The 14016-nt window shown below is 37.1% G+C and overlaps 1 protein-coding gene across 1 annotated transcript in view; it reads left to right on the top strand.

The window, feature by feature from the left end:
- The window catches only part of HAPLN1 (hyaluronan and proteoglycan link protein 1), a 64140-nt gene extending 50941 nt beyond the window's left edge, over nt 1-13199 (top strand). Inside the window, exons 4-5 of the mRNA XM_071731091.1 lie at nt 2359-2661; nt 9153-13199. Of these exons, the coding sequence (XP_071587192.1) occupies nt 2359-2661; nt 9153-9442 (593 nt within the window). The 3' untranslated portion in view covers nt 9443-13199. The remainder of the gene's footprint in view (nt 1-2358; nt 2662-9152) is intronic.
- Nucleotides 13200-14016: the final 817 nt, after the last annotated feature.

The raw sequence follows: 14016 nt of genomic DNA, 5'->3' as shown, positions 1-14016 counted from the left end.
AGGACAGGTAATCTTTTAAAAAAGGATTGAGCAGAAAGAAGAAAAAGCAGATCCAGAAAATATGAAACATCTCCAATTTCTTGTTTATGAAGTTCAAGTTAACAGCACATGTTGTGTTACATTACATTCATGGTTTATATTTCAGAACAGCTAATAACTGAAAAGCCTGTTAACAATGGATTTATGAAAGGGAAGAATCTCCATAGAATCTCTAGTTAATTACTGAAAGAGGGCAAAATACTGTTTATTAATACCCTGCCAAGTTTAAATTTTCATGCTTTATCTCCTTGGGCCAAGTCACTAAGGTTTAGTAATAACAAAGATTTTGTTTAAGAAAAATAACGCTTCTTGGATAACAGGCAAGGGAGAGAAGGGAAAGAAGGAAGATGTTAAGATATTGGTGAAATAGACACCAAAGTGGGTTTGAATGTTCAGAAAGAAGAATGGCTTCCTTGCATGGTGAAAGTCTTGCATGGCCATAATGTAATTTCTCTGTTCTTATGCTACATTGCATCTGAGACAAGGAACTTGTTATAGGAAGGAGAATTCATCAGCAGGGAGTAAGTAAAAAGAATGATGGATGTTTATACCATTTTAAAGCTCTTGGCTCATCTCATGTGTTATCTTGTCTTCAGTTCCTCTGCATCCTACAGCACTTTGATCTATAGAGATGTTTGAGAATAAACATTCTGAGCTGGATCTTCTCTGATGCTGTTTTATTTCAGCTTATTATGAGGTGGGGCTGAGGCCAGCTGTAAAATTTAAATCTAAGTTAAGCTTTTAGACACTGCCAGAGATTACGTTGGTCTGATCCAAATTTTTGTTTCAAGTCTTTCTCTTTTCTTTTATCAGAGCCACATGGGGAGGTGTTTCTTCATCATTTTCTGAAACGTATTTCATGCTTCAAAAAGTAATCTTTAACTTTAGATCTTTTTAATAAAACAAGCAGAAAATGTACTGTGGAAAAATGTCAGATAAGCTCAATGACTTTGATTTAGCTGCTGCTAAAATAAACCTGGAGGTGTCTCCAGGTTTGCCATCTCCACTTGTATATCCTTTTTTATGAGAAGTTCTCTTTGCCTGCAGTGGCTCAGCACCCATGAGCAACAGGCAGGACTTTGGGCCAGCCTGTGGTCCTCAGGTGTGGAAGGAAGCATTCAGCTGGTCCATGCTCCCAGAACAGAGGCTCACCAGCAGGCATGCTTTGGTCAAACTAGCAGTGCTTTTGGATGCCACAGAGGTAGCAAGTGGTGTTTCATGTGGCTTTCTACTAGGGCTACCTTGCATTGCTGCATGCTGTGTTCTATAGGACTTACCATCTGCAGATGGGGAAACCTGTCTTCAGATTAAGGAATTGGGGTCTCTTGTGCCCCTTGTGAGGCAACAAACTGACAAAAAAACAGCTGAAAAGTAACAGAAAAGTTAACATAAAAATCACACCAAACTTATTGATTTTATTTCCCTATGTATTTCCTACCCCAAGATACTAAAATTATGCCTCTTACTAGTTTAGCTGTCAAATATTGTTGTTATTAAGTTAGGCATGGGGATACCTTCCCGTTCCTAGAATAATGTGAAATAGAATGAAAACAAACAACCAAAAAGCCCTAGACGTCTTGAGCCTCTTAGGAAGTCTTGCCAAAGATAGGTGCAAAGAATATACAGCCCTTTTATGTAAATGAAAACATTTCATTTTAAAGTCTATGTTTAAAAAGAAATAGTTCTTACACTGTTGTAGTAACAATTCTTCTTCCTAAATGATTGCCGGAAAATCTTCAGATCCCATCTGATAAAAAAAATAGAAGTAGGCTGTGTTTCACTTCACTTTTTTTAAAATGAGAAATTTATTTTTTTGGCTGATAAACTGGAATTTCATACAAAAAATACATCTAGTATATGCGTGTGTATATAGTTGCAAAACTTTGGCCAGCTCTGCTCATCTTTAGGCACTATTGGAGGGCAGCAGATTGCTCAGCAGAGTTGTGTTATGTTTGAACTCAATGACCTTTTAAGGCCTTCTCCAACCAGAACGATTCTGAGATTCTGTGACTCCAGTGGGGACAGCAAAGTTGCAGATGGAAAGAGGAATACATAGACCTGTCACCATTCCCATTGAGAAAGGGATGAGGTTACAGGGAGAGGAACCATCTAGGGGAGGTGGCAGCCCCATCCCCTTCTCAGACCTACTGGGTGATGTGCTGACAGCATGTATGTCCCCAGAAATAAAGCAGCTTCACAGTGGCACACATCATGATCATGGAGTTAACATTATTTTCTCCTTCTGCTAGCTGTAACTGCAGTGTCCCTTTCTTCTGCTCTTTTGCTATCCAGTAACTCAGTCTCTTTTTGCTATTTCAGGTGTTGTATTCCCTTACTCTCCACGGCTGGGTCGTTACAACTTGAACTTCCACGAGGCTCAGAGAGCGTGTCTGGACCAAGATTCAGTTATTGCCTCCTTTGACCAGCTCTATGATGCCTGGAGGTCAGGGATGGACTGGTGTAATGCAGGCTGGCTCAGTGATGGCTCTGTGCAGTACCCCATCACCAAGCCCAGGGAGCCCTGTGGAGGGAAGAACACAGTGCCTGGGGTCAGGAATTATGGTTTCTGGGATAAAGAAAAAAGCCGATATGATGTTTTCTGTTTCACTTCAAACTTCAACGGTAAGAGAGAGACTTCTTCTCCCCTACTTTGTGAGTGATTGCTCCTGTGCTTAGGAAAGAAACTCCAACAGCAGCAAGTGATATTTGATTTTTCAAAGCATATGCTAGGCTTGGAAAATGTTATTGTTGAATTTACAAGGACATGTGCACAGAATAACATTGTCTTTGCCACAAGTTGACATAGATCACTTTTACAGCTCTTTGCAGAACTTGTACTGGCAAGAGTTTCTAACATCTCTACTTTCACCCCATTAAGATTTATGTTTACTCTTTTGATGTTGATATATACCCAGTTAATTTCAGTTTGAGTGATGAAAAAACCTGCTGTTCATTAATTTAATTCCTATTGAATTATAATTCTGATGTTTTGCAACTTAAATATATCACCTAAACAGAATTTTGATCACCATTTCAACTGTTCTGTGTATCAAGGAGCTCCTGCTCATGTACCAGGTCTAATATTACTAATACTTCCTTATCAACAAAGCTATTTCTAGCTTTTAAGCCTAACAATTTAGATTCCTTATCTTAATACACTGCCAAAACCCTGTACACTTTTGCTCTGAGCTTGGTCTGCTTTGAACCTTACTTAAGCGACTACAAGCTTTTTTTCTATTCTTAGGTATGAAATGACTTGATATCAGCTTGCTATCATTTCAGGTTTAATCTAGTGCCTCAAAAGTTTTTAGAAAGCTTGAACTGTAAATGAGAGGAATGCTGCAAGTGAACATATGCAAAAGGAGGCTGCAATCCTCTGCAGCTTCATACTTGCAGATAATTTCTATGCAACTTTGTACATGTTTGGCTTGCAGCCCACTCAGACCAAGGATCGTGGCTTTTTTTGTTTATGCACAGATTGCTTATCCATGATGAAGCATTTCTGTCCTGCATCACAACAAAAAAAACCCCCATAAGTCTTGATTTCTGAAGATATGCCCCAATGTTAAGTCTGCTTCAGCCTCTCAAAAAACCCCCAGATCTTCAAAATGATATTATTAAATTTGGCTATATACAGTCTGAAACAAAAGTTTAGCTGACTTTCATCACTCTGCTTAGTTCCATGAAATGTTGGCTTATATTTTTTCTTGTTTTATTTGTCCAAAGTGAAATACTACATGAGTTCATCTCTTATATGCAGATTTGACCTTGCACTGTAGAAATAGGACCATGGAATAAAATAAACAAGAAAAAAGAATTTAAAAACTGATAGCTACACTAATCACAATTCTTGCAAAATATATTTTTGTGACTTCTGGTCATCAATCACCACCTTTTCCTACACTGTAAAGCGGATAGTGTCTCCAAAGGAACAAGAAAAATAATTTCAGGGGGAGAAAAAAAAGTGCTGATGGATAAATATTTTCTGTGCAATACATCAAAAGAAAGAAAGAGGAAGAAAGAGGAACTATGTAAGACGAGGATAAGGTGTACAAGTAGAAGAGAAATCAACGACAGGACACTGAAATGAATTTCATGCTCAATGAGTCTCTTAAACTGGCCTTCAAGACAGAGTACTACACAGCAATATGATGATATATGGAGCTGAACAACATCTTTTCTAGCCCCCTGAAGCTCAGTGCCACAGAAGCTTCTCAATGTTTCTGTAGAAAATCTGCACTTCTGCTTCTCCCAGCATCCATCTCCTCAACCAGCAACCCACCAGGCTACATTATCCTCACATGTTCCTGCTGTGTTCTCCACTATTCCTGTTCCAAGCTTACCTTAATATCCACAGTCAGCCCAGTCACCCCCTTAAATGCCAAATTCCTGTTTTCAGCTCAACACTTCAGATAACTTATGTACACTTTACAGCATATGTTAGCTTTCTCACCATAAAGGGGAAAGCTTATAATAACCCATTTTGCCACCAGGTTGCAGTTGCCAAAGATAGTGGCTACAGGCAAAATGCTATTTCTGCAACACCCATATTGATTCTCTCAGCTCAGGAACAGCCAAGGAAAACGAGAAGTGGTTAGGACACCACACATTTCCAGCAGTGGCAGTGACTGCTGATGCATGAAACAGAAAAGCCTTCAGCTTTATGTCAGGGAGCTGGGAAAATGCCAAGAGCCCCAGGATCAGGGGAGGATAAGGTGACCTAAAAAAAAAAATAAAAAAAAATGAAGTAATCTCAAAGAGTCTCAGTTGTGGGAGCTACTATGAAGAAAGCGAGTGAGTGAAGTTTAGATTTTTGCCAAGTGTGCTCTTTTTAAGATAGTATCCCAAACACATTATGATCCCAGGAATGATAAAAAAAAAAAAAAAAAAAAAAAAAAGGCTCAGTTTTAAATAGTTCATCAGTCAAAGCTAAAAAGTCTTTGTCTAAAATGCTAGGCTTCTTTTTTACCTGAAGAAGAAACCAGCAAAATTACTTTCATCTGTTAAGGTGAAAAATTAAAATGTAGTCATCAATGCTGTGAGTTCAAATCCAGCTTCAGTGTTTTCAGTCTGGAACTGTTGGATCCCATCTCTGATGAGCTCAGTACACAAAGAAAAATAGTGGTGGAAAAAGACTTTTTTTACACCGTTAGTGAAGAATTCTATCTGCATTCCCTGCACACCAGAGAACTTTGCTTTAACAAAGTTTGTCTGCAATGCAATATAAAATAATCCTGGTGCTTTATGAAATGACTCTCTGCAGTGCCCTTGCTTAGACTAGGATAAACGCATTAGCTGAACATTTTGTTCTGCATGTAAAACTGCTTCATATTCAAATCATTCTGTTTATTCACAAAAGAGGTCTTGGTTTGTGTCTGTGCAGGAAAAGCCAAAAGCCTGAAAAAGTTTCATACACTTTGTAAAGAGTGTATAAACAATTTACCAGTTTACGAGAATACATGGTAATGTGTTCCACAAAACAGTGCGAAGTAACATTAGCATCATGTTAACCATTAAATCTATTAAAATATTGTGAAATAACATAATTATTTGCCTCATGGAGATAACTATTGGATGGCAATGTGTTTCCCAACCTGCTTTCACATTCCTCACATTAAAATAAACTATTGAAAATTAATATGCACAAGTGGAAACTATCCAAATTGAGTCTGAGAATTCCATGTTGGAATTTCTTGATATCTGTGCATTCAGCTCTGCTCTCACACTTTCTCCTCTTCTTTTCCTTCATCATAGGAGCACTTTAGTACATGTTCTCTTTAGAAAAGCTAAAGAATCCTGACACACATGATAGGGCAACCTGTCATGATCCAAAGGTTTGCAAGGGATGCAGACTATCTCAATTTCTCTCCCACCCCTGCCCAAAAGAATAGAGATACCCCTCTTCCACACCTGGAAAAAGGTCAATTTGGGCTTTGGTACCCCAGGAGAATTCCCCAGTACCCCAGGGGAATAAAGGGGAATAAAGACAGCAAAATTGTTTTGTTGCAGTCTTAGAGAAACTGCAAAAGGCAAGGAACAAATAATGGCATAGCCAGGTGGTTATTCTTTGTTTAATTTCAAAGAATTTTAAGGAGAACCATGATCTTTCACACTGAAAAGTGTAAAGGGAGCTAAACATAAACATATCTATCAATTCCTCTATAATTAAGAATTTTCAAAGAAAAAAGATATAGCTTGTATAAAACTTTGTACTCATTAACATGCTGTTATATATTTTGCATACAGAATCCAGTGCATAACTGGTTTGTTATCAATTTTAGCAGAATCAAGTAAAAATCACGTTAACAAAATTACAAATACAAAGAATAAATTTTAGGGATCATGTTAAAAATGCACTTGTGAACCTTTTTATTACGTTAGTGCATGTGATAACTACTTCTGTCATTTAAATGGGAGGAAAGTATAGAAAATTCTCACTGGATGATGCATACTGACTGCTTATTTGACCATGTCAGAATATTTTGTAAGTGCAACATGTAGCTGTTGTTCCAAAAAGAGAAACACTCCCCCCCCCCCAAAGGATATTTTTTTTTGCCTTTGTTAGAACTGTTTTTTTTTGTTGTTGAGCAACCAGATTCACTGCTGGTACTGGGGGAACTGGAAGAAGTTTTTATTTTACATTGCATTCACATCAAAAATTTTTAACATGTTCTTCAATTCTGAGGAAAAATGGCCTCTCTGCCACTTAGTATTGCTGTAAGATATATTGAACTGAGTCTGCAGAGCATATGACAGAGTCTACACATCATGCAAGCTACAGAAATCAAGCACATTCATCCTCTGTAGGAATGACCCAACTAACAGATATTAATGAGCGACAGTAAGTTAATGCCTCCATCTCCTTCCACACCAACAAATAAATAGTAAAATTTTTCATTTAGGAACTCTACTATCTTATTAGTAAGAAAAAAACATCAAATCTGTTCTTGGTTTAACGGAGTCTCATTTATTTAGACATTATGGGTACACATTTCATTCCTGTGGGGTGACAGCCTCCACTATAAAAGTTATCTTATTTAAGGAAGGGGCAGTGTATAGGAGTTTTTTTGATTGATGTCATATGTCAAAAGCCTGACCTTACTGCAAATCCCTAGGAAATTACATTCCATTGACATATGGTTTGAAGAGCAACTACTAAGCTGGGTGCAGTTTAGAGGCTCTCACTCCAAATCCATGTTCCCCAAAGTCTGAAATCTTGTTTGCTTTGGGAAACCTTCTAATCACATAGTAGGAATAGGGTTCCACTTAATAGACATTCTCCGTGGTAACACCTTGTAAATGCTCTCAAGTTGCTGAAATGGAGTTGAGTAGCCATTTTACAAAAGGATAGATTATCTACTCTCATCAATTTTCTTAGAAAATGCTGTAGAGATTGTCTCTGACACCAATGAATTTTTTTTTTAAGTGTCTTCTCCACCACAGCTGCAATGTATATGTCTTTTTTAAAAAAAGAAAATATACATGTCGTGGTACAAAATATCCAGCCTTTACAGAAAGTTAATTCAATTATTTTTATAATGTCATCTGACCTGACATTTCTTCTTCACTTAGAAAAAAACTACGTGTTTTTTGCAAGAATCTAGAGCTGATGTGACTCTTCATCTTGCTCACCACTTTTTCTTCATCTAGAAAGTAATCTGAAACTAGGCAGAATTCTGTTTGTGTGTTTGCGTATATTTCATGAGGAAACAAAAAGCCACTATTATGAATGACATTCTTAATTAAGAAGTAAAGGGTGTTCTCTAGAATTAGAAGATCCTCTCATGAATAAATTTCTTTGTCTTTCCACTAACTTGTCAGATTGAAAAGCTATGAAATTATTCAGAAATTAATAGTCTTTCAAATAAATGCTATTCCCCTGAATCCACTTCTACCTCACACTTGATTAATTGTCAAATCAGTGATGATAAATAGCCTTAAGTATAATGAATGAAAGGCTTGTGATTTATATTCCCTTGATAAATGAAATTAATGTTAATATTATTGCTGCTTATGGTTTAGTAGGAGACACTTCCTTTTTGAGCTTTACTTGCTGGCATATATTTTCATTACCTTGTGAGAAAGAGACATTTTTCTTAGCAGCACTATCAGTTTAATGCACTCTTAAGGTGGGGATATATCCTTTGATACTTAAAGAGAAGCAGTGCTACACAAAAGCTGCATGTGGCTTTGATGCTGCTAGTGAAGACTTATAGGAATGGTTTTGATCCACCAAAGGCTCAAACTCTGCTTTGGAGAAGCTGTGAAATACCTAAGCTCTCTTGCAAATAAATAGATAAATACATAAAAAGTTAAAATTTTGTTTTTATTTAAGGTTAGTGCCTTGACAGAGAGTAAAACTGCATCTGTTACCTTCATACCCTCACTCAGATGCTATCAAAGGCCACGTCTTTCTATGCCATGCTTCTGAGAGGAAAATTTGTAAGGGTTTTAAGCTAATGCTGGGAACATAATGTAGAGGCAGACTTTGGATATTTAACTGAGTTCCCTTCTCTGACAGTAAGCTACAGCTTCTTGAGATCTGCTTTGACTGAAGTCTGTGGGGCTCCTCCAATATTGGACTGGATTGTCATTGGCACCTTGTTAGTAAATGCATCTAGCACCATAGATTCAGATGGGTGATAGGTGCTTGTCTCAAAATCCCACTGTGTCTTCCATCATCTCTTCCCCCTGACCTTTTTCCCGCTGTTTTTCTACATCTGAGGGTGAAATGCATTTCAACAGTTATCACTGGAAGCAAGCAACGGTGGGAATGCCCCTCCTTGCTAAATTAGCAGAAATAACTATAGCATAATATATATATAACGATATATATATAGTTATATATATATACTTTTGTTGTTGTTGTTGTTCAACATCTGTTTTCTCTACTTGTCTTTTTTTTCTTTTCACTCCTGATATTGATTGACTCACTGCACAAATAAATGAGGTGTTTTTAACAGTGCAATGTACACCCAACACAGTCCCAGATCAACCACCATTTGATATGACCCTGCAGTGGGACACCTCCATTTCTCCTCAGAAGCCTTCACCTCTTCACCATCACCACCGTCACGTCGCTAATGACCCTTTTCCCTTCTTCCCCCTCCTAGGTCGCTTCTACTACCTAATCCACCCGACCAAGCTGACCTACGACGAAGCTGTTCAGGCATGCTTGAAGGATGGAGCACAGATTGCTAAAGTGGGCCAGATATTTGCTGCCTGGAAGCTGCTTGGCTACGACCGCTGTGATGCTGGCTGGCTGGCTGATGGCAGTGTCCGCTACCCCATCTCCAGGCCCCGGAAACGCTGCAGCCCTAACGAGGCAGCCGTTCGCTTTGTCGGCTTCCCCGATAAAAAGCACAAGCTGTATGGTGTCTACTGCTTCAGAGCATACAACTGAGAGTACCTAGAGCACAAAAGTTTTAAATCCATTTAAGAACATGTGAAAGATTTCTTTTCGATACGAACTCACGCAAGCTACCAAAACTGTGATAAAACCCTTTTTTTTTTTTTTTTTTTACTTTACTTTAAAGAGTAACTTTCATAAACCCGGCCTTATCAATTTGTTTTTGGTTTGGTTTTCTCTTTTAATATTTTTGTAAAAGTATCATTCCATAAATATTTTAAATTAATATAATTTAATGGAAGCTCTAGGTAAAGAAGTTTTAGAGCCAAAATTCTTTAAGCTATGTCATCCCAACAAAATATATTTTACACGAATGGGGCATGCAATAGAGCTTGATGATTGCTAGGGCACAATCATGGAATGTAAGGCTACTCAAAGCAGAAGCTTTTAAAAGCACAAATTTTACATATTTCTATCAGCTTAAGAAACACTGCAAATTGATTATATCAGGAATTTTGAGAAAAGATTTCTTTTTGTTAAAGGGGATCAGTGAGGTTTTGCAAAAAAACCTTACAATAACATAGGTTAGAATATAACTGTTTTCACTGGTTTCACATGGAAACAATAAAGTGTTTAATAAAACAGCTAAAACAGTCCACAAAAATAGGGCTAGTTTTACAATTTTAAATCTTGCCTTTATGAACAATAAGCTCATGGTCCCATACATAGGAACAAGCATGATTTGTTCTCCTGTGCATTTCAATTGTGGTTTAGTTGTGTATAAGTCACTGATGAGGGAATGAATAATTAACTAATGAGAAAACACTATTTTCTTCTTAGCTTCAATTAAAGATGCCTGAGAAGTGTTGTATTACCTTTGAGTAGCTTTACTGAGATATTTTTAAACTCTTAAAGGCCATTTGCTAAGCAGCATATAGCATCTACTCAGGGCAGTTGTATAAATGAACTGCTGGACAGAGAAATTATAAACTTTAGCAGCTTTATTTTACATTAGCCTTTGAAATGTTATTGTCTTAATGAATGAACATTACAGTATTTAATATTTCTTACCTATTTACAGGTCACAAGATATAAAAATTAGAAAAAAACATTAAAATGATGAAGTCTTGCAACAACGTTATTAAATAAAGTCTAAAACAACTATTAAGATTTAGAAGAGAAAGAAACACTTTATTTCCTTACACCTTTTTTTTTTCCTAAAAATTGAATCTGTTTTTTTTAATTTTCAATGAAAAAAAAATAGTATTGCTAGCCCTGAATTATTTAGCTAGACCTCCTTAGAGCTGACAGAAAAAAATTATTGAAATACTTCTTTTCGTTAAATTTGCAGTGGTCTGGATGGAAGATGTTTACCTTTATCTTTCAGTGTCAGAGATAAACACACACCCTGCATGGTGCCTAGGGTTTTCAGAGCTGCCTAAAGCACTAGGTCCTCCCTAAATATCAATTTGAGGGAATTTGGATTTCTGATGCAAGCTTATTTTGGATGCAGCAATTCTTGGTGCTCATCTTCAGATACCTTAATGCAACCAGTTTTTTCAGAGAGTGGGTGCTCAAGGCTTTCTGAAAATATACTATACTTATGGTGTCTCAGGCTGGATATCCAAAAAACCTAAGAGGCCACTGATTAAAAATATCTTGGTCTTGAGTAATCTCTTAGGCAGTTTTGACATTCTCTCTCCAGTATTGGTTCTACTGCTTAAAAATGGAGAACTATTTTTCCTACTCTAAGCTTGCTGACTATGAAGATTTCAGAGGACCAATATTTGTATTATGCAGAGTTTTATAGCTTCCCATTGTTTCCATATCGTAATGAGATATAGTGGTATTTATCTAAGAAGGATACGACTGGTATGCTTTAATGGATGGTTTGGTGTAGTTATTTTCCCATGGACATGAGTAAATAAATCTCTTTCCTGGAGTGGTTGTGGTCCTGTTTTAAAACTCTGTGAACAAACCAGGCACAATATATGTTAGAACTGTAGTGGAGAGTTACTATAGTGTGAGAGGTATAGTGGAGTTCATTCCCATCGAGCTCAAAGGCAAATTTCCAACCTTCTGAGTATATTTGCTCATACTATAGAGATGAAGCAATCTTGGTGCCAAACCCCCTCCTTTTTATAATCCACTAGAAATTGGATTTTCTTGAAACTCTATCACTTAGCTATAAAAAGAGATTTATTACAGGTCAAGCCCCTAAACCCATGTAATCTTTTCTGAACAGCCATTTTTAAAATAAATGTCCATTTCACACATTTTCTCAGGCCATTCAGAATCTTTTCTGAACCCTTTAGAGAAAAAATGGAAATGGAAAGAGAAATGGAAAATATCTGTACAGGATAAGGAATGGACTATGCAAGACTGGACCATGACCAAGAAGAATACCTGTTATTCCCCCATCCAACCTTCAGAAACATGAAAAAAATGAGGCAGACTATCTCATTGTCTTTTCTGGAGCTTGGACAAAGAGGTTGTGGTATGGAAAAACCTATAGGGAGTATCCTAGTTGTTACTCCAGCTAGATCCAGAGTTGCTGTAAGGAGGGAAACCTTTTATGCAGCTGGCTCTATCCTCTCCTAATATCTGCTAGATCTGGAGGAGGCTGCTTGGGTTTTCTATTGCACAGAGGCTAAAAGACCCTCATGAAAATACTAATTTTTTTTTTAATTTTTTTTTTTTTTTACCTCTCCAGGGAAACCCCTTACAGGGTTTCACCCAGACACATCTTTTTTTGCAGGAATGGGGATTATATTTTGCCTGCATAAAAAATGTACACATCCAACCCACTCGTGGGGCTGGCTAAAGTGCTCTCACTGCTAGACCAAAGGCACTGCGGGGAAGGCGAATTTCAGCCTTTCACCAAATTTGCAAAGCTCTGGAGATGGCTGGTCAGGTCCTAAATCACAGCAATCTCAGGCTTGTGCTCGCTTATGCCTTCTGCTTCTATATCTCCAGGCTGGGACAGCCTGGGTGTAGCATCCCCCCTACCCACCTCTTTGCTTTGTGCATCACCCAAAAACCCCGGGCCGGTGGCTGAGCAGGCTCTGCACCACCCAAGTGATCTCTCAGCTCCAGGGAAAGCCCCAGAGCTTCCAGCTTGGAAGCACAAAAAACCCAGAGGGCAATGAGGAATTAGGTCTCTAGAGAGATGCTGAGCTGGCATAGGATCACAGATGGCCAAATTTATCATTCAGTTATGCCTGTAAGTTTGCATTGAAGATATTGCTTGCTAGGAACCATATGTTCATGTAATGGAGTTGGAGGATGTGGATTCACATTCGTCTTGTTGCTTATGAAAAGCCCAATAGTCTCATGTGGGATCAGGCTAGATTTAGATCTGTGTACTCATATACAACATTATGTCTTATTATAACAGATACAGTTAATTGGATAGTTTGATGAAAATGTGCTTGTATGAAACACATAATTAGTTCTACTGTAAGCAAGTTCAAAAACCATAAAAAGAATATTATTACCTGAGAAGTGGGCACAAACAGACAAAAAGACATGATTTATATTTATTTTTGCAGCTACTGACTCCATTTACTTTTATAATGTCAAATTCGGGATATTTTATTATTTTCGACTAAGCTAGACAGGTGCTTGGATAAAAAAACTTTAAAAAGTTTTTAAAACTGGGTTACAGTCTTTGCTATTTTCTGTTCATGAGAGATTATTCTATCATTAGAAAAAAAATCATGTTCTTTGTTATTAACATGTATTTCACAATGTATCTTAATTTTAATGCCCACAAATTGACAATTAAATCACATTGTTCTTTTCACTATCATGAGTTCTCATTGACTGGGGATCCTTCTACTTCTGTCCCAGGAAATGCAAAAAGCAAAGGAGTAGATCAAAGTATGAAAATACTTGATTTGCCATAGGGAGCAAAGTGACTACAAGACTTAGGGGGAAAATAAAAAAAGACTACTCTGTGAATATGATTTACAATGAAAATAAAGAAAACTGTATTCCAAAGCCTTTGTTTTATGCTTCTTTGAAGCATTTTTCAAGTAGAAATGCAAGTACTGATTTCTTCTTTGTGTTCTCTGCCATCTTCTAAAATAAAATAAAATAAAGCATAAGGAAGGCTTTTTAATTTTTTTTTCTTTATATAGTTGGCATTACACTGCATATGCATCACTGGAAATTGGATGTAGAATTGTGTTTCACATATGGGAAAATTTATGAGATTATGTATATAATGCTACGGCCTTAGAAATTAAAAACCAGCAAAATTACTCTTTGTAATGTATAACAAGAAAGATTTCCAGAATCAGCAAAGAATTACTTGTTCAGAGCACTGGGCCAGCTTTCCAGCTTCTGTAATCACACTATTTCTGCATTCTTCTATTGATTTGTGTCAGAGAGTTAACCCTGAAAGTTACCTACACTGCCCCACTTTGCTGAGAAATGAATATACTTTATTTTCTTACAATTTAGATTAAAAATAATTTTTAAATTAGTAAGATTTTCACTTCAAAACATTAGGTATACAATTAGAGCCATCTTTGGTAGAAAAAGTCCTTCAATCATTTTCATTAACTGTAGTGGCTTCCCTTAAATTGCATCTCAGTATTCATAGCAGAAACACTGCCTTCAGG

This window comes from Heliangelus exortis, chromosome Z (assembly GCF_036169615.1).
Source record: "Heliangelus exortis chromosome Z, bHelExo1.hap1, whole genome shotgun sequence".
In the NCBI taxonomy this organism is placed as follows: domain Eukaryota; kingdom Metazoa; phylum Chordata; class Aves; order Apodiformes; family Trochilidae; genus Heliangelus; species Heliangelus exortis.
This window is presented reverse-complemented; position numbering and strand designations above follow the sequence as displayed.